Source organism: Anser cygnoides, chromosome 28, assembly GCF_040182565.1.
Source record: "Anser cygnoides isolate HZ-2024a breed goose chromosome 28, Taihu_goose_T2T_genome, whole genome shotgun sequence".
In the NCBI taxonomy this organism is placed as follows: Eukaryota; Metazoa; Chordata; class Aves; order Anseriformes; family Anatidae; genus Anser; species Anser cygnoides.
This window is the reverse complement of record NC_089900.1, coordinates 911,928-938,420: the sequence shown is the minus strand read 5'-3', so window position 1 is coordinate 938,420 and position 26,493 is coordinate 911,928. Positions and strand designations below refer to the sequence as shown.

General features: G+C 62.6%; 1 protein-coding gene across 1 annotated transcript; it reads left to right on the top strand.

Moving 5' to 3' along the window:
- The first annotated feature begins 112 nt into the window (after window positions 1–112).
- On the top strand, window positions 113–26,403 carry RNF40 (ring finger protein 40). The gene is made up of 19 exons (XM_066984447.1): window positions 113–246; window positions 2,184–2,351; window positions 4,633–4,775; window positions 5,749–6,059; window positions 7,308–7,420; window positions 10,439–10,585; window positions 11,871–11,945; window positions 12,671–12,790; window positions 13,885–14,064; window positions 15,556–15,691; window positions 16,070–16,191; window positions 16,997–17,502; window positions 18,255–18,372; window positions 18,447–18,596; window positions 19,144–19,356; window positions 20,706–20,831; window positions 22,242–22,382; window positions 23,983–24,084; window positions 25,408–26,403. Exons 2-19 carry the CDS (start codon window positions 2,190–2,192, stop codon window positions 25,582–25,584), a joined length of 3,042 nt encoding a protein of 1,013 aa, XP_066840548.1. The 5' UTR covers window positions 113–246; window positions 2,184–2,189; the 3' UTR covers window positions 25,585–26,403.
- Window positions 26,404–26,493: the final 90 nt, after the last annotated feature.

Genomic DNA, 26,493 nt, shown 5'->3' with positions numbered 1-26,493 from the left:
CCCCCCTTAAAAAAAAAAAAACCAACTAAAAACACCCCGAAAAAGACCCGAAACCACCCCAAAACCCGGCCCCCCCCGAGGCCATGTCGGGCGCCGGGGCCAAGCGGGGAGCGGCGGAGCCCGGCGGGGCCGGCGGAGGGGGGCCCCCGGAGAAGCGGCCCCCCCCGCCGCCGCCCCCCCCCCCGCGAGGAGCAGCCGCCCACCACCCTCATCGAGCCGCTGCGCCTCGGCGGCATCTCCTCCACCGTGAGTCCGGGGCCCCCGAAACCCCCCCCTTCCCCATAAAACCCCCTAATTTTACCGTTTTCCCCCCTTTTTTACCCCAAAATCCCCTTACTTCGCCCCTCCCCCATCTCTCCGGGTCCCCCCTTGGCCTTTAACCCCCCCTCTTCCCCCCTTTTCACCCCTCCCTCCGTTAAACCCTATAATTTTACTTATTTCCCCCTTTTTTACCCTAAAATCCCCTTATTTAGCCCCTCCCCCATCTCTCCGGGACCCCCCTTGGCCTTCAACCCCCCCCCTTCTTCCACCTTTCCCCCCCTTCCTCCATTAAACCCCATAATTTTACCATTTTCCTCCTTTTTTACCCCAAAATCCCCTTATTTACCCTCTCCCCTATCTCTCCGTGCCCCCCCCGCCCTCCAACCCCCCCCCGGGTCCCTCAGAGCCCCCCCGAACCCCCTTCCCTGTCCCTCCCCCACCAAACCCCATAATTTTACCATTTTCCCCCTTTTTTGCCCAAAATTCCCCTTATTTACCCCCTCCCCCCCCCCCAGACCCCCCCCTTCCCATAATGGCGGCCCCCAGCGGCCTCGGTCCGACCCCCAAAGGGCCCCCCCGGAAACTTTGACCCCCCCCCCTCCAATTGGTTCCCCCCCATTTTGGTTCCCCCTTAATTGGTTTCCCCCCCATTAGCTTCCCCCTTAATTAATTCCTCCTATTTGTTCTTGTTTCCCTTCCCCAATTAGGATTCCTTAATTAATTAATTAACCCCCAGTCCCCCCCCTTTACCCCCTCTCCACCTCCCTTCCCACCCCTTTCCCCTCCCCAACCCTCCTTCCCCACCCCATATCCCCCGGGTTCCGCCCCAATTATTAATTAACCTACTCAATCGCTTATTAATTCTCTCATTAATTAATTAACTAATTCAGTAACTCCACACTCCCCCCTTTACCCCCCCTTCCCCCCCAGCCCCTCTCCCCTCCCTTCCCACCCCTTTTCCCTTCCCCGATCCCCTTTCCCCACCCCATATCCCCCCAATTTCCTCCCTAATTATTAATTAACCTACCCAATCACTTATTAACCTTCTCATTAATTAATTAGCTAATTAATTAACCCCCACTCCCCCCTTTACTCCTTTTCCTCCTCCCTTCCCACCCCTTTTCCCTCCCCAACCCCCCTTCCCCACCCCATATCCCCCCAATTCCCCCCCAATTATTAATTAACCTACCCAATCACTTATTAACCTCCTAATTAATTAACCAACCCCCCCACTCCCACTCTTTACCCCCCCTTCACCCCCTCTCCCCTCCCTTTCCACCCCTTTTCCCTTCCCCAACCCCCTTTCCCCACCCCATATCCCCCCCAATTTCCACCCCAATTATTAATTAACCTACCCAATCACTTATTAACCTCCTAATTAATTAATTAACTAATTAACCAACCCCCCACTCCCGCTCTTTACTCCCTCCCTTTATCCCCTCTCCCCTCCCTTTCCACCCCCTTTTCCCTTCCCCAACCCCCTTTCCCCACCCCATATCCCCCCAATTTCCCCCCAATTATTAATTAACCTACCCAGTCACTTATTAACCTTCTCATTAATTAATTAACTAATTAACCAGCCCCCCACTCCCCCCCTTTACCCCCTCCTTTATCCCCTCTCCCCTCGCTTTTCACCCCTTTTCCCCTCCTCAACCCTTTTTCCCACCCCATATCCTCCCAGTTCCCCCTCCAGTTCTTGATTAACCTCCCCAATCACTTATTAACCTCCTAATTAATTAATTAACCAACTAACTACCCCCCCACTCCCCCTTTTCCCCTCGCTTCCCCCCCTTTTCCCCTCCCCAACCCCCTTTCCCCGCCCCATATCCCCCCATTCCCCCCCCGCAGCGATTAACGAAGCTACCCCGACCGCTCGTTAACCCTCTCGTTAATTAACGCCCGGGCTAATTACCCCCCCACAGGAGGAGATGGACCTGAAGGTGCTGCAGTTCAAGAACAAGAAGCTGGCCGAGCGGCTGGAGCAGCGGCAGGCGTGCGAGGACGAGCTGCGCGAGCGCATCGAGAAGCTGGAGAAGCGCCAGGCCACCGACGACGCCACGCTGCTGCTGGTCAACCGCTACTGGGGGCAGGTGCGGCCGGCCCCAAAAAGGGGCCCCAAAACCCCAAAAAGGGGACCCTGAACCCCACAAGGGGCCCTGAGACCCCAAAAGGGTCTCGCGGGGTCCCAAAAGGGTCTCGCGGGGCTCCAAAAGGAGGTGGCGGGCCCCAAAACGGTCCCACGGGGCCTTAAAATGGGGTGTCGGGCCCCAAAAGGGGTGGCAGACCCCAAAAGGGTCTCACGGGGTCCCGAAAGGGTCTCATGGGGTCCCGAAGGGGGGTGTTGGGCCCCAAAACGGCCCCACGGGGCCTTAAAAGGGGGTATTGGGACTCAAAAGGGTCCCATGGGGTCCCGAAAGGGTCCCGTGGGGCTCCAAAAGGGGGTGGCAGGCCCCAAAAATGGTCCCCTGGGGCCTTAAAAGGGGTGTCAGGTCCCGAAAAGGGTCTACGGGGTCCCGAAAGGGGGCGGTGAGCCCCAAAAGGGTCTCACGGGGTCCCGAAAGGGTTTCGTGGGGCTCCAAAAGCAGGTGTTGGGCCCCAAAACGGTCCCACGGGGCCTTAAAACGGGGTATCGGGCCCCGAAAGGGTCTCGCGGGGCTCCAAAAGGGGTGGCAGGCCCCAAAACGGTCCCACGGGGCCTTAAAATGGGGTGTTGGGCCCCAAAAGAGTCCCCTGGGGCCTTAAAATGGGGTGTTGGGCTCCAAAAGGGGTGGCAGGCCCCAAAAATGGTCCCATGGGGCCTTAAAAAGGGGTGTTGGGCCCCAAAAAGGTCTCACAGGGTCCCGAAAGGGTCTCGCAGGGGCTCCAAAAGGGGGTGGCGGGCCCCAAAACGGTCCCACGGGGCCTTAAAAGGGGGTGGTGGGCCCCAAAAACAGTCCCCTGGGGCCTTAAAATGGGGTGTCGGGCCCCAAAAGGGTGGCAGACCCCAAAAGAGTCTCACGGGGTCCTGAAAAGGTCTCGTGGGGCTCCAAAAGGGGGTGGCGGGCCCCGAAAACGGTCCCACAGGGCCTTAAAAAGGGGTGTCAGGCCCCAAAAGGGTCTCACGGGGCCCCTAAAAGGTCCCATAGGGCCTCAAAAGTGAGTGTTGAACCCCAAAAGTGCCTGACAGGGCCCTAAAAATGGGTGTCGGGCCTCAAAGAAGGTGTCAGACCCCAAAAGGCTCTGATGTGGCCCCAAAAGGCTCTGATTTGGCCCCAAAAGGGGACTCCAAGACCCCAAAAGGGTGCCATGGGGCCTCAAAAGTGGGTGTCAGACCCAAAAAGGCTCTGATTTGGCCCCAAAAGGGTCCCACAGGGCCCAAAAGTGGGTGTCGTGTCCCAAAACCGGCTCAAAAGGGTCAAAAGCGCCCCAAAATCGCTCTTGGGAACACCAGGAGTAAGGCAGGAGACATCTAAAAGGTGTCAGGGAGCCCTAAAATTGCCCTTTTTACCCCCAAATTTATTTGTAGGGTTTTAATCTGCTTTTAGGGTATTTTTAATTTCATATTGGATTGGTAATGATGGGGTAAAAATAGCTAAAAAGGCCCCAAAAAATAATTTTAATATTTTAGGGAGCCGTTAGGGGGTTTTTGAGGCTTTCAGAAAATCCTATGAGCTTTTGGGGAACCCCAAAATCTGGCCCCGGATCCCCCAAAATCCCACTTTAAAGCCCCAAATTCCTTTTGAGGCGTTTCCGGGGTGGTTTTGGGTTCAAGTGAGCAGATCTGAGGTGCTAAAAACGCCCCAAAAAGCCCCAAAATGGGTTTGGGGACACGTGGAAATCTTTAGCCCCCCCAAAAAAAGTTGTTGGGGGCCCCAAAATTGCCCTAAACCACCCTAAAAGTGGCTTGGGGTCCCTGAATCGTTCTGGGATGCTCAAAAAGCCCCCAAAACGCCCCAAAATGCCCTAAAATGGGTTTGGGGACACACGGAAATCTTCAGCCCCCCCCCCAAAAGCTGTTGGGGGCCCCAAAATCGCCCTAAAACCACCCTAAAAGCGGTTTGGGGTTCCTGAATCGTCCTGGGATGCTCAAAAGCCCCAAAATGCCCTAAAAACCCCAAAACGCCCCAAAAAGGGTTTGGGGACAAGTGGAAATCTTCAGCCCCCCAAAAAAGCTGTTGGGGGACCCAAAATTACCCTAAAACCACCCTAAAAGTGGTTTGGAGGCCCAGGGCGCTTTAAAAGCCCCCAAAACGCCCCAAAAAGCCCCAGAATGCCTAAAAAACCCCCAAATGCCCTAAAAGCCCCCAAACACCCCCAAAACGATCCGGGCCCCCCCCATACGGGATCCCCCTGGATTTTGGGGTGCCCTGACCCCCCTTCTACCCCCCCCAGCTGGACGCCGAGGTGCAGGCGCTGCTGCGGCGCCACGAGGGCGACGGCGCCGCCCCCCCCGCCCCCGGACCCCCCGAGCCCCGGGCGGAGGGGGCCGAGCCCCCCCCGGCGCCCCCGGGGAAACGAGGGGACCGACAGGAGGGGTGGGGTGAGTCGGGGGGGGTGTTGGGGGGGTTTGGGGGCTTTGGGGTGGTTTGGGGTTTGGGGGGCTTTGGAGGGTTGGGGGCGTTTGGGGTGATTTGGGGGCTTTGGGGGGGTTTTGGGGTGATTTGGGGGGCTTTGGGGTGGTTTGGGGTCGGTTGGGGGGCTTTGGGGTGGTTTTGGGGTGATTTGGGGGGCTATGGGGTGGTTTGGGGGTTGGGGGGCTTTGGGGGAGCTCTGGGGTAGTTTGGGGGGGTCTTGGGGGGCTCTGGGGTGGTTTGCGGGGGTCTTGGGGGGTTTGGGGGGTGATTTGGGGGGTTTGGGGTGATTTGGGGGGTTTGGGGGTGATTGGGGCGGTTTGGGGTAGGGGGGGTCTTGGGGCGGTTTTGGGGGGTCTTGGGGAATTCTGGGGCAGTTTGGGGATCTTTGGGGGCTCTGGGGCATTTTGGGGGGCTCTGGGGTGGTTTGGGGGTCTTGGGGCAGTTTTGGGGGTATTGGGGGTCTTGGGGGCAGTTTGGGGGGGTCTTGGGGGCAGGGCGGAGCTTTTGGGGGCCCCGGGGCAATTCGGGGAGGGGTCTTGGGGGGTCCTGGGGCAGTTTGGGGAATTTGGGGGGGCTCTGGGGGGTTGGGGGGCTTTGGGGCGGTTTGGGGGGCTGTAAGGTGAATTTGGGGGGGTTTGGGGTCACTTAAGTGTCTGGGGGCATTTGGGGGCTGGGGGGGTCAACGAGGGGTTTGGGGGGATTTGGGGGGGCTGTGGGTGGGTTTTGGGGGGTTAATGGGGATTTTGGGGGGGGTTAATGGGATTTGGGGGGCGCTCAGTGGGGTTTGGGGGGGGGTTAATGGGGTTTTGGGGGGGATTAATGGGATTTGGGGGGTCAGTGGGTTATTGGGGGGGTCAGTGGGGTTTTGGGGGCCTCTTGCCGCGTTTCGGGGGGGTCCCTCACCCCCATTTTCCCCCCCCCTTCCCTTCCGCAGAGCCCTGGGGCGCCCCCGGCGCCCCCTCCCCCTCCTCCCCCGGCCCCTCCGCCGCCCCCTCCCCCCCCCCCCTCCTCCTCCTCGGCCCCTCCGGGCGTTGCGGGGGGGTCGTCGTCGTCTTCGGGGCGCCCCGAAACTGGGGGCCGGCGGCCGCCTTCGTGGCGGCGCTGAGCCGCAGCGGCCCCGAGGAGGGGAGCTGCGCCTGCGCCCCCGCCTCGCCTTCGCCCCCGCCGCCGTCGCCCGCCTGGTGGAGGGGCTGGCGGGGGCCCACCGCCGCACCCAGGAGCTGGGGGCGCGCCTGGCCGCCAGGGGTAAGGCCGGGGGGTCCTGGGGGTTTGGGGGGTCTGGGGGGGGATTTGGGGGGGTTTCCTGGAGCATTGGGGGGTTTGGGGGCACTGGGGGATGTACTGGGAGTGAATCAGGGGGTTTAGGGGGGCTGCTGGGGGAGTCCTGGAGGGATTTGGGGGTTCTGGGGGCTGGTCAGGATTTGGGGGGGTCCCTGGGGGGATTTGGGTGGGAGATGGGGGTCCTGGGGGGTTTTTGGGGGTCCTGGGGGGGGGGTTGGGGGTCCTGGGGGGGTTTGGGGGGTCCTGGGGGGATTTGGGGGGTTTTGGGGGGCATTGGGGGATGTCCTGGGAGTGAATCGGGGGGTTTGGGGGGGACTGGGGGGGCTGCTGGGGGAGTTCTGGAGGGATTTGGGGGTTCTGGGGGGGCTGGTCAGGATTTGGGGGGGTCCGTGGGGGTCCCTGGGGGGGGGTTGCGGGGATTTGGGGGGTCCTGGGGGGTTTTGGGGGTCCTGGGGGGGTTTTGGGGGTCCTAGGGGGGGGTTTGGGAGCATTGGGGGATGTACTGGGAGTGAATCGGGGGGTTTAGGGGGGCTGCTGGGGGAGTCCTGGAAGGATTTGGGGGCTCCAGGGGGGCTGGTAAGGATTTGGGGGGGTCCTGGAGGGCTTGGGGGGGATTTGGGGGGGGTTTGGTGGTCCTGGGGGGTTTTGGGGGGCATTGGGGATGTACTGGGAGTGAATCAGGGGGTTTAGGGGGGCTGCTGGGGGAGTCCTGGAGGGATTTGGGGGCTCTGGGGAGGGTGGTAAGGTTTTGGGGGTCCCAGGGGGGGATTTTGGGGGGGTTTTGGGGGGCCTGGGGGGGATTTGGGGGGGGGTTGGGGGGTCCTGGGGGGATTTGGGGGGGTTTTGGGGGGCATTGGGGTATGTACTGGGGGTGAATGGGGGGGTTTAGGGGGGCTGCTGGGGGAGTCCTGGAGGGATTTGGGGGTTCTGGGGGGGCTGGTCAGGATTTGGGGGGGTCCCTGGGGGGTCCTGGGGGGGGGGGTTGGGGGTCCTGGGTGCAGTTTGGGGGTCCTGGGGGGGGTTTGGGGGGCATCGGGGGATGTCCTGGGCGTGAATCGGGGGGTTTGGGGGGGACTGGGGGGGCTGCTGGGGGAGTCCTGGAGGGATCTGGGGGCTCCGGGGGGGCTGGTCAGGATTTGAGGGGGTCCCTGGAGGGGTTTTGGGGGGATTTGGGGGGGGGGTTTGGGGCCCCCTGACAGCGCCGTCCTGCAGCGGAGCTGGGGGAGCCGGGCCGGGCGCTGCTGCGGGAGCTGCTGCGGGAGCACCGGCGCCTGCAGGACCTGGCCCTGCAGCTGCAGGAGAAGCACCACCGCGTCTCGCTGGAGGTACTGGGAGCGACTGGGGGGGCGCTGGGAGCGACTGGGGGGCGCTGGGAGCGACTGGGGGGCGCTGGGAGTGGATTATGAGGCACTAGGAAAAGCTGGGAGGGAACTGGGGGGCACTGGGAGGGAACTGGGGGGCACTGGGAGCGACTGGGAGGCACTGGGAGCAACTGGGGGGCGATGGGAGTGGTTTATGAGGCACTAGGAGAAGCTGGGAGGGAGTTGGGAGGGCCCTGGGGGGCAACTGGGGGGGCACTGGGAGCGACTGGGGGGGCACTGGGAGCGACTGGGGGGCACTGGGAGTGGATTATGAGGCACTAGGAGAAGCTGGGAGGGAGTTGGGAGGCAACTGGGAGGGCACTGGGAGCAAACGGGGGGCGCTGGGAGTGGATTATGATGCGCTAGGAGAAGCTGGGAGGGAGTTGGGAGGCGCTGGGAGCAACTGGAGGGGCACTGGGAGCAACTGGGGGGCACTAGGAGTGGTTTATGAGGCACTGGGAGGGAGTTGGGAGGGCACTGGGGGACAACTGGGAGGGCACTGGGAGCAACTGGGGGGCACTGGGAGTGGATTATGAGGCACTAGGAGAAGCTGGGAGGGAGTTGGGAGGCACTGGGGTGGCACTGGGAGCGACTGGGGGGCACTGGGAGTGGCTTATGAGGCACTAGGAAAAGCTGGGAGGGAGTTGGGAGGCACTGGGGGGCACTGGGAGGGCACTGGGAGGGCACTGGGAGGGCACTGGGAGCAACTGGGGGGCACTGGGAGTGGATTATGAGGCACTAGGAGAAGCTGGGAGGCAATTGGGGGGGCACTGGGAGCAACTGGGGGGCACTGGGAGTGGCTTATGAGGCACTAGGAGAAGCTGGGAGGGAATTGGGAGGCACTGGGAGCAACTGGGGGGGCACTGGGAGCAACTGGGGGGCACTGGGAATGGATTATGAGGCACTAGGAGAAGCTGGGAGGGAACTGGGGGGCACTGGGTGTAACTGGGGGGCACTGGGAGTGGATTACGAGGCACTAGGGAGGGGACTGGGGAGCACTGGGAGGGAGTTGGGAAGCACTGGGAGAGGACTGAGAGGGAACTGGGGGGCACTGGGAGACACTGGGAGTGGATTATGAGACACTGGGAACAGCTGGGAGGGGACTGGGGAGCACTGGGAGGGAGCTGGGAGGGAACTGGGAGCACTGGGAGCACTGGGAGGGCATGGGGAAGTATCGGGAAGGAGGAGTGAGGCACTGGAGGGGCACTGGGAGGTACTGGGAGCTCTGGGATGGTACAGGAGGGGACTGGGGGTCGCTGGGAGGGGACTGGGGGTCGCTGGGAGGCACTGGGAGGGAACTGGGGCCACTGGGATGGACCTAGGAGCAACTGGGGAGTGGAACTGGAGGTAACCAGCGGAGCGAATAGGTAACTGGGAATGACTGGGAGGCGCTCGGAAGACACTGGGAGCAACTGGGAAGAGCCGGAGGGGGCGTGGGGGACAACTGGGAGCAACTGGGAGGAGCTGGGAGGGGTGTAGGGGACAACTGGGAGGAGCTGGACGGGATTGGGAGCAACTGGTGGGGTGACGTCACCAGCGTCCCCGTGGATGACGTCATCTCCAAGGGGATGACGTCACCTCCCAACGGGGTGACGTCACCAATGTCCCCATGGGATGATGTCACCTCCCAATGGAATGACGTCATCGACGTCCCCATGGGATGACGTCATCTCCCAACGGGATGACGTCACCGGCGTCCCCGTGCATGACGTCGTCTCCCAACGGGATGACATCACCAGTGTTCCCACGGGATGATGTCATCTCCCCATGGGATGACGTCACCAGCGTCCCCACGGGATGACGTTGCGTCCCCATGGGTTGACACCATCGGTGTCCCCGTTGGGATGATGTCATCTCCCATTGGGATGATGTCATCTCCCATTGGGATGATGTCATCTCCCATTGGGATGATGTCATCTTCCAATGGGATGACGTCATCTCCCAACGGGATGACATCACCAGTGTCCCCATGGATGACGTCATCTCCCATTGGGATGACGTCACCAACGTCCCCACGGGGGTGACACCATGGATGTCCCCATGGGATGACGTCATCTCCCAACGGGATGACGTCACCAATGCCCCTATGGGATGACACCATCGATGTCCCCATGGGATGATGTCATCTCCCAACAGGATGACGTCACCAGTGTCCCCATGGATGACGTCATCTCCCATTGGGATGACGTCACCGATGTCCCCACGGGGTGACACCATCGATGTCCCCATGGGATGACGTCACCAGTGTCCCCGTGGATGACGTCATCTCCCATTGGGATGACGTCACCAATGTCCCCACGGGGTGACACCATCGATGTCCCCATGGGATGACGTCATCTCCCAACGGGATGACGTCACCAACGTCCCCATGGGATGATGTCATCTCCCAACGGGATGACGTCACTGGCGTCCCCATGGATGACGTCACCTCCCAATGGGATGACGTCACCAACGTCCCCATGGGGTGACACCATTGATGTCCCCACGGGATGACGTCATCTCCCAACGGGATGACGTCACCAATGCCCCTATGGGATGACACCATCGATGTCCCCATGGGATGATGTCATCTCCCAACGGGATGACGTCACCAGTGTCCCCATGGATGACGTCATCTCCCATTGGGATGACGTCACCGATGTCCCCACGGGGTGACACCATCGATGTCCCCATGGGATGACGTCACCTCCCAACGGGATGACGTCACCAGTGTCCCCGTGGATGACGTCATCTCCCAACGGGATGACGTCACCGATGTCCCCATGGGATGATGTCATCTCCCCATGGGATGACGTCACCAACGTCCCCATGGATGACGTCATCTCCCAACGGGATGACGTCACCGGCGTCCCCACGGGATGACGTTGCGTCCCCACGGGGTGACACCATCGATGTCCCCATGGGATGACGTCATCTCCCAACGGGATGACGTCACCAACCCCGCCGGGGGTCACGTGACCGCTGTCCCCGCCCCCCCCCCAGCTGGCGGAGCTGCAGGACAAGGCGACGTCGGCCGAGACCAAGGTGCTGGAGATGGGCACCACGGTGGAGGGGCTGCAGTGGGACAGCGCCAAGCTCCGCAAGCGCGAGGGGCGCCTGGACCGCCACCTGGCCGAGGCGCTCGAGCAGGTGCCACCGCGTCCCCGACGTCCCCTTGGTCACCCCCCCCCCCCCCCAACCCCGGACCCCTCGGTGGCCCCCGTGGACCCCACGTGCTTCGGGTCCCCCCCCGTGTCCCTTGGGGTCGCTCTACGGGACTTGGGTCGCGTCGCGTTCCTTGAGGTCCTCCCATGTCCCTCGGGGTCGTTTGGGTCTCGTGATGTCGCCTGAGGTCCCCCAGTGTCCCCCCGTGTCCCTTGTGATGTCACTTGGGCCTTGTGACGTCACTTGGGGTCACTTTGGTCTCGTGACGTCAGCTGGGGTCGCTCTACGTCACTTGGGTCACGTCGCGTTCCTTGAGGTCCTCCCATGTCCCTTGGCGTCCCTTGGGTCTTGTGACGTCACTTGGGGTCACGTGGGTCTCCTGATGTCACTTGAGGTCCCCCAGTGTCCCCCCGTGTCCCTTGTGACGTCACTTGGGTTTCCTTGGGTCTTGTGATGTCACCTGAGTCTTGTGATGTCACTTGGGGTCGTTCTACGTCACTTGGGTCGCATCGCGTTCCTTGGGGTTTTTCCATGTCCCTTGGCGTCCATTGGGTCTTGTGACATCACTTGGGGTCATTTGGGTCTCGTGATGTCACTTGAGGTCCTCCCATGTCACTTGGGGTCACGTAGGTCTTGTGACGTCACTTGGGGTCACCTTGGTCTCGTGATGTCACTTGGGGCCGCTCTACATCACTTGGGTCGCCTCGCGTTCCTTGAGGTCATCCCATGTCCCTTAGGGTCATTTGGGTCTTGTGACGTCACTTGGGGTCATTTGGGTCTCGTGATGTCACCTGAGGTCCTCCCATGTCCCTTGGGGCCATGCGGGTCTCCTGATGTCACTTGAGGTCCCCCCGGTGTCCCCCCCATGTCACTTGGGGCCGTTCTACGTCACTTGGGTCACGTCATATCACTTGAGGTTCTCCTGTCTCATGACGTCACTTGGGTTTCATGACGTCACTTGGGTCTCGTGACGTCACTTGGGGTCGCTCTACATCACTTGTGTCCCACGATGTCACTTGAGGCCCCCCCCCGTGTCACCCACATGTCCCTCGGGGTCCCTCTGCCGCCCTTGGGTCCCTCTGTGCCACCGGGGTCCCTCCACGTCATTTGGGGTCTCCACTTGGGTCCCCTCTTGCCACTTCTCGCCCCTGCTGTTTTTGGGGTCCCCAGCACCTCCGGGTGTCCCCAACGTCCCCTCGGTGTCCCCAACGTCCCCTCGGTGTCCCCAGCGTCCCCTCGGTGTCCCCAACGTCCCCTTGTCCCTCCCCAGCTCACCTCGGGCTCCTACGGCTCCGGCAGCTCCGGGGGCTTCCAGGGGGGACAGATCACACTCAGCATGCAGAAGGTGAGGGGGGGACGGGGAGTTTGGGGGGTCTGGGGGGGGGCTCGAAGGGTTTTGGGGGGCCCTGAGGGGGTTGGGGGGACCCTGAGGGGCTCTTGGAGGGTTTGGGGGGGGAATCTCGAGGGGTTTTGGGGTGCCCTGAGGAGCTCTCGGAGGGTTTGGGGGGGATTTGGGGAGCCCTGAGGAGCTCATGGGGGATCTTGGGGGGGGGGTTGGTGGGATCTTGAGGCGTTTTGGGGGACCCTGAGGGGCTCTTGGAGGGTTTTGGGGGGACCTTGAGGGGGTTTTGGGGGATGCTGAAGGTGTTGGGGGGACCCTGAGGGGCTCTTGGAGGGTTTTGGGGGGCCTTGAGGGGCTCTTGGAGGATTTGGGGGGGATTTTGAGGGGATTTGGGGATCCTGAAGGGGTTGGGGGGACCCTGAGGGGCTTTCCAAGGGTTTGGGGAGGATTCGGGGTGCCCTGAGGAGCTCTTAGAGGGTTTGGGGGGGATCTTGAGGGGTTCTGGGAGACCCTGAGGGGCTCTTGGAGGGTTCTGGGGGGCCTTGAGGAGCTCTTGGAGGGTTTGGGGTGGATTTGGGGGACCTTGAGGATCTCATGGGGGATCTTGGTGGGGTTGGTGAGATCTTGAGGTGGGTTGGGGGACCCTGGGCCGGGTTTGGGGCCCTTAAGGGGTGGGATTGTTGGGTTTGGGGGTGACTCCTCCGCTTTTGGGCCCCCCCCCCCCCCAGTTTGAGATGCTGAACGCGGAGCTGGAGGGGAACCAGGAGCTGGCCAACAGCCGCATGGCCGAGCTGGAGAAGCTGCAGCAGGAGCTCCAGCAGGCCGTGCGGGGCCACGAGCGCCTCAAGGTGACACCGGGAGGGGGGCATTGGGGACAGCTGGGGGGCGTTGGGACACCGGGGGGGGAGTTGGGGACACGGGGATATGCGGGGTAGCAGGGGGGTGGGAGGTGCTGGAGGACCTCAAGGACGTCGTGAACGTTGGGGACATCGTAAATATCGGGGGTGTCGTCAGCGTTGGGGACGTCAACGTTGGGGACGTCAACGTTGGGGACAGGACGAACGGTGGGGACATCGTAAATATTGGGGACATTGTAAATATTGGGGAAATGGTGGATGTTGGAACTCCGGGGACATGGGGAACGTTGGGGACGGGGCAAACGCTGGGGACATGGGGAACGTTGGGGACATGGGGAACGTTGGGGACATCGTGAACGGTTGGGGTTGTTGTAGATACGGGGGACATCACGAGCGTTGGGGACATAGTAAATATTGGGGGCGTTGCGAATGCTGGGGACATCACAGATACTGGGGACACTGGGGACGTTGGGAATGCTGGAACCTCGGGGACATGGTGGGCGTTGGGGACATTGTAGGTACTGGGGACGTCGTGAATGTCACATGGCGAATGTTGGGGACATGGTGAATGTTGGGGACGTCGTAGATGTTGGGGACGTCGTGAACGTTGGAGTGTTGGGGACGTGGCAGATTTTGGGGATGTCATGAACATTGGGGACGTGGTGACCGTTGGGGACACCTAACTGTTGGAGATGTGAATGTTGGGGACATCGTAGGTGTTGGGGATGTTGGGGACGTGGCGAATGTTGGGGACGTCATAAATGTTGGGGACATCGTAAAAGTTGGAGGACGTTGGGGATGTCATGAACCTTGAGGGCGTCATGGATGTTGGAACGCTGGGGACATCGTGCACGCTGGGGACATCGTGCACGCTGGGGACATCGTGCACGCTGGGGACATGACGGGCGGTGACAACGCAGGGGACAAAAAGCCCTGTGGGGACTTGGGGCCGTCACCCCCACGAGGGGTACGGAGGCCCCAGCGGCCTCGAGGAGCCTGGTGGGACCCCAGTGCCCCGGGGCGAGCTGGGAGGGAGGAGGGGACATTTTGGGGACACGTCTGGACCCCACCGCCCCCCCACACAGGTGGCCCTGCGCTCGCTGCCGGAGGAGGCGGTGAAGGAGACGCTGGAGTACAAGGTGCTGCAGTCCCAGTTCTCCCTGCTCTACCACGAGAGCCTACAGGTGAAGACGCAGCTGGACGAGGCCCGCGCCCTCCTCCTGGCCACCAAGAACAGCCACCTGCGCCACATCGAGCACATGGAGGTGAGGGGGCGCGTCCCCGGGGTGTCCCCACGGCGTCCCCAGCTGCCCTCCGGGCTTCTCGGGGACGTCCGCTAGGTCCTGGGGGGGTGTGGGTTGGTGCGGCGGATGAGTTTTGGCCATCCAAGATGGCCGCCTGCGTCATACGGGGAACGTGGGGGTTGGTTTTGGTGGCCCCAAGATGTTCTCAGAGGGGTTCTGAAGGTCCTGGGTGGTCCCAAAATGTTATTGGGGGGGGTCTGAAGGTCCTGGGGGGCGGGGGGTGTCATGGCACCCAAGTGTTGGCCATCCAAGATGGCCGCCTCCATCATACTGGGACCGTGGGGGTTGGTTTTGGTGGCCCCAAGATGTTCTTGGGGGGGGTTCTGAAGGTCCTTGGGGGCCCCAAGGTGTTCTCAGGGGGTTCTGAAGGACACGGGGCGTCATGGCACCCAACCGTTGGCCATCCAAGATGGCCGCCTCGGTCATACGGGGACCATGGGGGTTGGTTTTGGTGGCCCCAAGATGTTCTTGGGTTCTGAAGGTCCTGGGTGGTCCCAAAATGTTATTGGGGGGGTTCTGAAGGTCCTGGGGGGCGGGGGGTGTCATGGCACCCAACTGTTGGCCATCCAAGATGGCCGCCTCCATCATACTGGGACCGTGGGGGTTGTTTTTGGTGGCCCCAAGATGTTCTCGGGGGGGTTCTGAAGGTCCTTGGTGGTCCCAAAATGTTCTTGGGGGGGGGAGTCTGAAGGTCCTAGGGGGCATGGGGCGTCACGGCACCCAACTGTTGGCCATCCAAGATGGCCGCTGCCATCACATGGAGGACGCGGAGGTTGGGCTTGGGGTGTTGGGGGGGGTCGCAGGGCCTCGTGTCCCTCATCACGTGTCCCCCACGTCCTCCGTGTCCTCTGTGTCCTCCTTGTCCTCCATGTTCCCTGCGTCCTCCATGTCCTCCGTGTCCTCCGTGTCTTCATCCCTCAACGTCCTCCATGTCCCTCATGTCTCCCCGTGTCCTTCACGTCTCCCGTGTCCCCTGCGTCCTCCTCCTCCCTCCATGTGCTCCGTGTCCTCCACGTCCTCCATGTTCCGTGTCCTCCCCATCCTTCCACGTCCTCCATGTTCCCTCCATCCTCCATATCCTCCGTGTCCCTCCGTGTCCTCCACGTCCTCCATATTCCCGATGTTCTCCTCATCCCTTCCCATCCTCCATGTTCACGTCTTCCATGTTCTCTACATCCTCCACGTCCTTTGTGTCCTCCTCCCTCCTCCGCGCCCTCCACGTTCCCTCCCTCCTCCGCGCCCTCCACGTTCCCTCCCTCCTCCGCGCCCTCCACGTTCCCTCCCTCCTCCGCGCCCTCCGTATCATCTGCGTCCTCCTCGTGTCCTCCTCATCCCTCCATCCTCCATGTCCTCCACATCCTTCCTCGTCCCTCCATGTTCCCTCCTTGTCCCTCCCCGTGTCCTCCACGTCCTTCCTCGTCCCCCTCATCCTCCTCGCCCCCCCCCTCGCAGAGCGACGAGCTGGGGGTGCAGAAGCGGCTGCGGACGGAGGTCATCCAGCTGGAGGACACGCTGGCCCAGGTGCGCAAGGAGTACGAGATGCTGCGCATCGAGTTCGAGCAGAACCTGGCGGCCAACGAGCAGGCGGGTGAGGCCCGCGGCGCGGCCCCGGGACGCTCTGGGCCCTCTTCGTCTCCTCTCTATGACCCCGCCCAACACCAACATGGCGGTTGGAGGCCTCTTTGGGTTGGTCCTCCACCCTCTCCATGCTCCCACCACCCGTAGAGACGCTCTGGTCCCTCTTCCCGTGCTCTCTATGACCCCACCCAACACCAACATGGCGGTTGGAGGCCTCTTTGGGTTGGTCCTCCACCTTCTCCATGGTCCCACCACCCATAGAGACGTTCTGGTCCCTCTTTGCCCGCTCTCTATGACCCCGCCCAACACCAAGAGGGGGAGGGGGGGGGGTTTGGGGTCCCCCCCCCGCACCCCCCCCTGAAACTTTTTGGGGTCCCCGCCCCCCCAGGCCCCATCAACCGCGAGATGCGCCACCTGATCAGCAGCCTGCAGAACCACAACCACCAGCTGAAGGGCGACGTGCAGCGCTACAAGCGCAAGCTGCGGGAGGTGCAGGCCGAGATCAACAAGGTGGGCGGGGCCTAAAGGGGGCGGGGCCTGAGTGGGGGTGGGGCTTAGCAGGGTGGGGCTCGGGGCAAGGCAGCGCCCCACTGCTGTCCCTTTGGTGGTGGTGTGGCGTTGCCCCTTTAAGGGGGTGGGGTGGGGCTGGGGGGGTGTGGCCAGCCCCTGAGAGGGGATTGGGTGGCTGGCGGAAGGGGGTGGGCCTTAAAGCAGCGCTGGTGGGCCCCACCCTAGTGGTTGGTGGAAGGAGAGCATTGCCCCTTTAAGGGGGTGGGGTGAGGCTGGGGGGGTGTGGCCAGCCCCTGGGAGGGGATTGGGTGGCTGGCGGAAGGGGGCGGGGCCTTAAAGCAGCACCGGTGGGGCCCACCCTAGTGGTTGGTGGAAGGAGAGCATTGCCCCTTTAAGAAGGGAGGAGTTACAGGGAAGGGGCGGGGCCTGGGATTGGGTGGGGTTGTACAAAGGGGGTGGGGCTTAAGGGTGGGGGTGGGGTCTTAAAAGGGCAATGCCATTGACTGGTGGGTGGGCCCCATTGAAGGAATGGTGATGGGAGGAGCCTGCTTTAAGGGGGAGGGGCCTTGTTAATGGGTGTGGCCTTAAAAGGGCAACGTCGCTGGTTGGTGGGGTGGGCCCACTTAAAACCTGGGGACTGCCCCTTTAAGAAGTGGGCGGAGCTCCTTAAAATAGACACGGGGGGGGGTTGTCTTAAAAAGGCTTTGCCACAGGGAGCGGGGTGGGCCCACCGCTGCTTCTTAAAAGGGCCACGCCACCTTTTTGTGTGGGCGTGGTTCTCACTGACTCCTCCCCTCTCCCCCAGCTCCGCCTCCAAGCCAGCGGCGCCCCGCCCCCCGCGGGCCCCGCCCCGCCTCCTCCCCCTCCCCCATCTGCCTCCACCTCTGCCCCCTCCGCCCCCCCAGAGGAGCCCCCTCCCGGAGGGGGCGGAGCCACCCCAGGCCCCGCCCCCGTTAAAGAAGAAGAGGGCGGGGCCCCACCAGGCCCCGCCCCCCCAGAACCCAAGCGGGAGGGGGCCCCGGCGGCCACAACACCCGCCCCCGTCGAGGCGACCCCCCCGCCCCGGCGGCCGGCCGAGGAGGAGGAGCCCCCCGCTCCCGCCCCCACCCCCGCCCCTCCCCCTCCGCAGCCCCCTCCCCCGCCCCGCGTCAAGGAGCCCCCCCCCGCCCCCCTCCCCCGCCCCGGGGCGTCCCGGGGGGGTCCCGAGCGGGAGCGGGCGCGGGAGCGGGAGCGGGAACGCCCCAAGGGGCCCCCCGACGAGCCCAAGAAGAAGGACTCGGAGGTGCTCAAGCAGCTGCGGGGCGAGCTCAAGTGAGGGGGGGTCCCTTGGGGGGGTGATTTGGGGGGGTGGCGGGGTTTTTTTTGGGGGGGTTATGGGGGTTTTGGGGGGATTTGGGGGGGCTGTCAGCGGGGTATCGGAGGTCTGGAGTGGGATTTTGGGGGTTTTGGGGGATTGGGGGCAATTTGGGGGGTTATTGAGGTTTGGGGGGGCTGGGGGGGTGATTTGTGGGGTATCTGGTTTTTTTTGGGGGGGTTACAAGGGCGTTATTGGGGTTTTGGGGGGATTTTGGGGGCTGTCAGTGGGGTATCAGTGGTATATAGGGGGTTATGGGGGTGGTGGGGGGCGGTTTTGGGGGCCGGGGGGAAATCTGGGGGGCTGTTGAGGTTTTGGGGTGCCTGGGGGGGCAATTTGGGGGGTATTGGGGTTTTTTTGGGGGGCGTTATGGGGGTTTTGGGTGGATTTGGGGGGGTTGTCAGTGGGGTATTGGTGGTCTGGAGCGGGATATGGGGAGGTTTTGGTATCAGTTTTGGGGGTTTTGGTGTCAGTTTTGGGGGTGTAATTTTTGTTTTTTTTGGTGTCAGTTTTTGGGATTTTGACATCAGTTTTGGGGGTTTTAGTGTCAGTTTTTGTTTTTTTTGGTGTCAGTTTTTGGGGTTTTGGTGTCAGTTTTGGTGCTACTGGGGGCAGTTTTGACGCTCTTTAGGGAACCCTGCCGTAACGTAGGCTATGCAAACGATATGCAAATGGACCTAACGTATGCTAATGATATGCAAACGAGCAGGAAGGCGCAGGAGAGCCAGAAGGAGATGAAGCTGCTGCTGGACATGTACAAGTCGGCGCCCAAGGAGCAGCGCGACAAGGTGCAGCTGATGGCGGCCGAGAGAAAGAGCAAGGCCGAGGTGAGGCGGGGGGGGGCCCCTTAACGAGACGCAATTAGGCCTTAACGAGGAATTAACGAGGCGTTAACGGGCAGGCGGAGGAGCTGCGGGGCCGGGCGCGGGAGCTGGAGGAGCGGGAGCGGCGCGAGAGCAAGAAGCTGGCGGACGAGGAGGCGCTGCGGCGCCTGCGCCAGGCCGAGGAGCAGATCGAGCACCTGCAGCGCAAGCTGGCGGCCACCAAGCAGGTGGGCGGGGCTGGGGGCGGTGGGCGGGGCTTGGGGGCGGTGGGCGGGGCTTGGGGGCGGTGGGCGGGGCTTGGGGGCGGTGGGCGGGGCCTAGAGGGGCGGGGGCACTTGTGGGCGGGGCTTAAAGGGGTGGGCGGGGCTAAAGGGGGTGGGCGGGGCCTATACGAGTGGGTGGGGCTTGTAGGAAAGGGGCGGGGCCTTTTAGAAGGGGGCGGGGCCTTAGAGGACAGGGAAGGGCATAGGGAAAGAGGGCAGGGGTTTCCAATAGGGACCGGCGGGCGGGGCTTATGACGTCACAGGCCTGCTGTATATCCTCACGCGTGCCTTCAGTGACGTCATAGGCCCGGCTTGTGACGTCACGGGCCTGGTTTATGACGTCACGGGCCTGGTTCGTGACGTCGGCGGCGCGTCGGGGCCGCGCGTGCGGTAGAGAAGGGAACGCCGGCGTCGGCGCCGCGGGGGCCGTGCCGTCGCGGGCCTCATCCGCTGACGTCACGGGCCCGTCCGCTGACGTCCCGGCGGCCGCCCTGTCGCCCCCCCCGGGCAGGAGGAGGAGGCGCTGCTGTCGGAGATGGACGTGACGGGCCAGGCCTTCGAGGACATGCAGGAGCAGAACCTGCGGCTGCTGCAGCAGCTGCGCGAGAAGGACGACGCCAACTTCAAGCTGATGTCGGAGCGCATCAAGGCCAACCAGATCCACAAGCTGCTGCGCGAGGAGAAGGACGAGCTGGCCGAGCAGGTCCTCGCCCTCAAGGCGCAGGTAGGGGACGGGGAGGGGCGGGGGGGGGAAGGACCGGCGGGGGGGGGGGGGGGGGCGTTGGCGCGGAGGAGGACCCGGAGCTTCCGGGAGCTCAAGGGTCCGAGGTGGTGGAGAGCCAAATATCCAAATATTAGGGTTGAGGAGCCGGGCCTCCAAGGTGGAAGCCCAAGGGTCCAAGGTGGTGGAGACCCGGGTGTTAGGGCTGAGGACACCCAAGGGTCCGAGGTAGAGGACGCCCAAGGGTCCAAGGTGGTGGAGACCCAGATGTCTGGGAGGAGGACACCCAAGAGTCTTAGGTGGAGGACATGCAATTACCCATGGTGGTGGAGACCCAGATGCTTGGGTTGAGGACACCCAAGGGTCCAAGGTGGTGGACACCCAAATGCTTGGGATGAGGAGACCCAAGTGTCCGAGGTGGAGGACACCCAAGCGTCTAAGGTGGTGGGGTCCCAGATGTTTGGGCTGAGGACACCCAAGGGGCCAGGGTGGTGGAGACCCAGATATCTGAGATGAGGACACCCAAGAGTCCAAGGTCGTAGAGACCCAAATATCAGGGCTGAGGACACCCAAGGGTCCGAGGTGGAGGACGCCCAAGGGTCTATGGTGGTGGAGACCTAGATATCAGGGCTGAGGACACCCAAGCGCTGAAGATGGTGGAGACCCAGGGGTCTGAGGTGGTGGGGACCCAAATGCTTGGGATGAGGACCCCCAAGGGTCTGAGGTGGTGGAGAACCAAATATCAGGGGTGAGGATCCAGGTGTCCAAGGTGGAGGACACCCAAGTGTTCAAGGGGGTGGAGACCGAGATGTTTGGGCTGAGGACACCCAAGTGTCCAAGGTCGTAGAGACCCAAATATCAGGGCTGAGGACACCCAAGGGTCCAAGGTGGAGGACACTCAAGGGTCCAAGGTGGTGGACATCCGAATGCTTGGGATGAGGACACCCAAGTGTCCGAGGTGGAGGAGACCCAAGTGCCCAAGGTGGAGGACACCCAAGGGTCTAAGGTGGTGGAGAACCTGGTATTTGGGATGAGGAGACCCAAGTGTCCAAGGTGATGGAGACCCACATATCCGAGATGAGGACACCCAAGTGTCCGAGGTTGTGGGGTCCCAGATGTTTGGGTTGAGGCCACCTACGGGTCCAAGGCGGTGGACACCCAAGTGTCCAAGGCAGTGGACACCCAAGTGTCCAAGGTGGTGGAGACCCAAGCGTCCAAGGCGGTGGACACCTAACTATCAGGGCTGAGGGACACCCGAGCGTCCGTGGTGGAAGGCCACCCAAGGGTCCACGCGCGGAGGAGCCCCCGGGTGGGTGCGAGGCACCCACGGTGCTGGCTCGGTGCGCCGGCAGGTGGACGCGCAGCTGCTGGTGGTGCAGAAGCTGGAGGAGAAGGAGCGGGTGCTGCAGAGCAGCCTGGCCTCGGTGGAGAAGGAGCTGGCGCTGCGCTCGCAGGCCCTGGAGCTCAACAAGAGGAAGGTGAGGACCCGGGAGGGGAACGGGGGGACGCGGCCCCCCGGGGTGGGGGTGGGGGTTGGGGACCCGGGGGTGGGGGTTGGGGACAGCCAGGTGGCGAGGAGCGAGGGGACGCAGCCCTGTGGGACGCAAGGGATGTGGGTGGCCATCGTGAAGGGACCCAACCCTATAGGACCTAGGGGATGTAGGTGGCCATCACGAGGGGACCCAGGTGGCCATCAAGAAGGAACCCAACCCTATAGGACCTAGGGGACATGGGTGGCCATCATGAAGGGACCCAACCCTATAGGACCTAGGGGATGTAGGTGGCCATCATGAAGGGACCCAACCCTATAGGACCCAAGAGACATGGGTGGCCATCACGAGGGGACCCAAGTGGCCATCATGAAGCGACCCAACCCTATAGGACGTAGGGGACATGGGTGGCCATCATGAAGGGACCAAACCCTATGGGACCCAAGGGACATGGGTGGCCATCATGAGGAGACCCAGGTGGCCATCATGAAGGGACCCAACCCTATGGGATCTAGGGGATGTGGGTGGCCATCATGAAGGGACCCAACCCTATAGGACCTGAGGGGACCCAACCCTATAGGACCCAAGGGACATGGGTGGCCATCACAAGGGGACCCAAGTGGCCATCATGAAGGGACCCAACCCTATTGGACCCAAGGGACGTGGGTGGCCATCATGAGGGGAGCCAAGTGGCCATCATGAAGGGACCCAACCGTATAGGACCTAGGGGACATGGGTGGCCATCATGAAGGGGACCCAGGTGGCCATCATGAAGGCACCCAACCCTATATGACGTAGGGGACATGGGTGGCCATCATGAAGGGACCCAACCCTATGGGACCTGGGTGCCCATCATGAGGGGACCCAGCCCTATGGGGCCCAGCACAAGGGGACCCAACCCTATGAGACCAGGGTGCCCAGGCCAAGGAGACCCGACCCTATGGGGCGCAAGATGAGGGGACCTGACCCTATGGGACCCGGGACAAGGGGATCTGCCCCTATGGGACCTGGGTGCCCACCACAAGGGGACCCAACCCTATGGGACCTGGGTGCCCAGGACAAAGGGACCCAACCCTATGGGACCCGACCCTATGGGACCTGGTTGCCCACCACAAGGGGACCCGGCCCTATGGGACCCAACCCTATGGGACCTGGGTGCGCAGGACAAGGGGACCCAATCCTATAGGGTCCAAGACAAGGGGACCCGACCCTATGGGACCTGGGTGTCCATCACAAGGGGACCCAACCCTATGAGACCCAACCCTATAGAACCCAGGTGCCCAGGACAAGGGGACCTGACCCTATGGGGCCCATCACAAGGGAACCCGACCCTATGGGACCTGGGGGCCCTTGGGACCCCGGTGACCCTCCCCTGTGCCCTCCCCCCCCCCCCCGCAGGCGGTGGAGGCGGCGCAGCTGGCCGAGGACCTGCGGGCGCAGGGGGAGCACGTCCAGGCCCGGCTGCGGGAGCTGCAGGCCTGCGCCGCCGAGAACCGGGCGGCCAAGGACAAGGAGTCCCTCAGCCTCAAGAGGGCCCAGGTGGGCGCCTATGGGATCTATGGGGGGGTGGGGGGGGGTGGGGCTCGGGGGTGGCCGGGAGGCCGGTACGGGGGGCTGGGGGGTGTGCAAGAGACCCTATGGCACCCTGTGGGCCCCTTATGGCACCCTATGGGCCCCTTATGGCACCCTATAGGTCTCCTATGGCAATCTGTAGGTCTCCTATAGCACCCTATAGGTCTCCTATGGCACCCTATAGGTCTACTGTAGCATTCTGTAGGTCCGTAGCCCCCCCCCCATAGGTCTTCTATAGCACCCTATAGACCATCTATAGCACCTTATAGGTCTTCTGTAGCATCTTATAGACCACCTATAGCACCTAATAGGCATTCTGTAGGACCCTATAGACTATCTATAGCACCCTATAGTTCTATAATGTTCTATAGACCACTAATAGCACCCTATAGGCATTTGATACCACTCTATAGATCGTCTGTAGCCCCTATAGATCTCCTGTAGCATCTTAGGTAGGCTCTATAGCACCCTATAAGTTTTCTGTGTATGGCCTTATAGCACCCTGTAGGCTTTTATATGGACCCTCTATAGCACCCTATAGGTCTTCTATAGTATAGCTCTATAGGTCTCTATAGCACCTTATAGGCTCCCTGTAGGCTATGGCACTCTGTAGCATAGCACTTATAGGTGCACTTAGGTGGGCTCTGTAGGGGTCCTGGGGGATCCTATGGATGCTGTGGGGCAATGTAGGCTATTTAGGGGGGGGTTAAGGGGCTGTATGGGGTGCTCAGTGGGCTGTATGGGACTCTATAGGGTCCCTACAGCACCTTATGGGCCTATAGGGGTCCTGGTGGGGCACGTGGGTGGTGTGGGGTACTATAGGGAGCTCAGGGTGGGGGGTTAAGGGGCTCTATAGGGTGCTGTGGGAGCCCTACAGCATGCCCGGGGGCTTCTATGGGGCTCTATAGGAGCCACGCAGCACCCTATAGGGATCTATCTATGGGTGCTATAGGGTGCTTGGGGAAAGGTTAAGGGGCTCTATGGGTGCTATGGAGCCCTATGGGGGTCTTACAAGACCCTATAGGACCTTTAGGGGGGTCTGTGTGGCCCTATAGGGACTCAGGATGACCTTACAGTGGCTCTGGGGGGACCTGAAGAGCCCCTATAAGGGGTCTGCGGGCACCTATAGGGACTCCGGGGGGGTCTTTAAGGGTCTGTGGGACCCATAGGGGTTCTGTGGGGTGCTATAGGGGCTCTACAGCAGCGCCTCTAGGGCCCATAGGATCCTGTAGGGGGTCCACAGGGACCTATAGGGGGGCTATGGGGACCTATAGAGGGTCTGGGGGACCTATCAGGGGTCTATAGGGGCTCTGGGGGACTGGGGGGACCTGTAGGGGGACTGGGGGGGCCTATAGGGGGTCTGGGGGTCCTATAGGGGAGTGTGGGGGACCTGTGGGGGGTCTGGGGGACCTATGGGGAGTTTCCTATAGGAGATCTGGGGGGCTCTGAAGGTGGCAAATTTGGGCTTCTGGGGGTGCCTGTCAGGGTCCTATGGGGCATATGGGCTCCGTAGGGGTCGGGGGGCACCCATGGGTGCCGTGGGTCAGCCCCCCCCCTCCCCCCACAGGAGGAGCTGTCGCGGCTGCGGCGGAAGCTGGAGAAGCAGCGGAAGGTGGAGGTGTACGCCGACGCCGACCAGATCCTCCAGGAGGAGATCAAGGAGTACCGGGTGCTGTGCCGGGAGCACCCATGGGTGCTGGGGGGGGGGGGGGTGGGGAGGGGCATGGGTGGGATGGGAGGACCTTGGGTGGAGGTTGGAGGGACGTAGATGGGGCTGGAGGACCTTGGGGATGGGTTGGGGCACCCATGGGTGGGGCTGGAGGACCTTGGGGTTGGGTCGTAGCACCCATGGGTGGGCTTGGGGGGCTTTGGGTTGGGGCTGGAGGACCTTGAGTGGGGCTGGAGGACCTTGGGTTGAGGTGTAGCACCCATGGGTGGGGTTGGAAGGACTTGGGTGGAGGTTGGAGGGACTTGGGTGGGGCTGAGAGACCTTGGGGTTGGGTTGTAGCACCCACGGGTGGGTCGTAGCACCCATGGGTGGGGTTGGAAGGCTCTTGGGGTGATCTTGGAGGACCTTAGATGGGGCTGGAGGACCTTGGGGTTGGGTCGTAGTACATGGGTGGGCTTGGGGGGCTTTGGGTGGGGCTGGAGGACCTTAAGTGGGGCTGGAGGACCTTGGGGTTGAAGCACCCATGGGTGGGGCTGGAAGACCTTGGGTGGGGTTGGAAGCCTCATGGGGTGACCTTGGAGGACCTTAGATGGGGCTGGAGGACCTTGGGGTTGAGTTGCAGCACCCATGGGTGGGGTTGGAGGACCTTGGGTGGCGCTGGAGGACCTTCAGGTTGAGTTGTAGCACCCATGGGTGGGGCTGGAGGACCTTAGGGTTGGGTCGTAGCACCCATGGGTGGGGCTGGAGCACCTTGGGTGGGGCTGGAGGACCTTAGGGTTGGGTCCTAGCACCCATTGGGGCTGGAGGACCTTGGGTGGGGCTGGAGGACCTTGGGGTTGGGTCCTAGCACCCATGGGTGGGGCTGGAGGACCTTGGGTGGGGCTGGAGGACCTTGGGGTTGGGTCCTAGCACCCATGGGTGGTGCTGGAGGACCTTGGGTGGGGCTGGAGGACCTTGGGGTTGGGTCTGTAGCACCCATGGGTGGGGCTGGAGGACCTTGGGTGGGGCTGGAGGACCTTGGGGTTGGGTCGTAGCACCCATGGGTGGGGCTGGAGGACCTTGGGGTTGGGTCCTAGCACCCATGGGTGGTGCTGGAGGACCTTGGGTGGGGCTGGAGGACCTTGGGGTTGGGTCCTAGCACCCATGGGTGGGGCTGGAGGACCTCAGATTAGGACGCAGAACCCTTTGCACGGACCTGAAGACCCGCGGCTGGGTCTGGAGAACCTCACCTGGACCCGGGAGGACCTTTGGGTGCGGCGGGAGCACCCGCGGGTGCCCCGGGGGTGCTGACGGCCATCTTGCCCCGCCCCCCCCCCCCCCCAGGCCCGCCTGACGTGCCCGTGCTGCAACGCCCGCAAGAAGGACGCCGTCCTCACCAAGTGCTTCCATGTCTTCTGCTTCGAGTGTGTCAAGAGCCGCTACGACACGCGCCAGCGCAAGTGCCCCAAGTGCAACGCCGCCTTCGGCGCCCACGACTTCCACCGCGTCTACATCAGCTGAGCCCCCGGGCCCCCGCCCCCGGCACCCATGGGTGCTCCCCGACCATTCCTGGGTGCTCTCTGGTCAACGTTGGGTCTTGGAGGTTGGTCAACGCCACCCTGGAGGACCGTGGAACCCTTTGTGTGTGCGTTAGGTGAAGACCGTGGGCACCCATGGGTGCTTCTTGACGTCTTGGGGTGCCCCAAAGCCACCCACAGCACCCATGGGTGCTCCCCAACCATCTGTGGGTGCTCCCTGACCATCCCTGGGTGCTCTACGGTCAACGTTGGGTCTTGGAGGTTGGTCAACGCCACCCTGGAGGACCGTGGAACCCTTTGTGTGTGCGTTAGGTGAAGACCGTGGGCACCCGTGGGTGCTTCTTGACGTCGTGGGGTGCCCCAAGGCCACCCCCAGCACCCATGGGTGCTCCCCGACCATCCCTGGGTGCTCTCTGGTCAACGTTGGGTTTTGGAGGTTGGTCAATGCTACCCTGGAGGACCACAGAACCCTTTGTACCTGTGTTAGATGAAGCCCACAGTGGTCCTTGAGCACCCATGGGTGGTTGTTGACATCGTGGGGTGCCCCAAGGCCACCCCCAGCACCCATGGGTGCGCCCCAACCATCAATGGGTGCTCTACGGCTAACGTTGGGTCTTAGAGGTTGGTCAACGCCACCCTGGAGGACCGCAGTTGGCTTTGCGTTGGCGTCAGTTGAACCCCAGGGTGCCCCATGACACCCATGGGTGTCCCCCAGCACCCATGGGTGCCCCCCGGTGACCGATGGGTGCTGTGGCCCCGCCCCCTGCCCCTCCCCCCCCCCAATAAAGTGCTTGGAGCCGTAGGCGTGGCTGCGTGTGGCCTCCTTGGGGGGGGGGGGGTGAGACCATAGAGAGGGAGGAAGAAGGGCCAGAGGGGCTGCGGGGCCATAGAG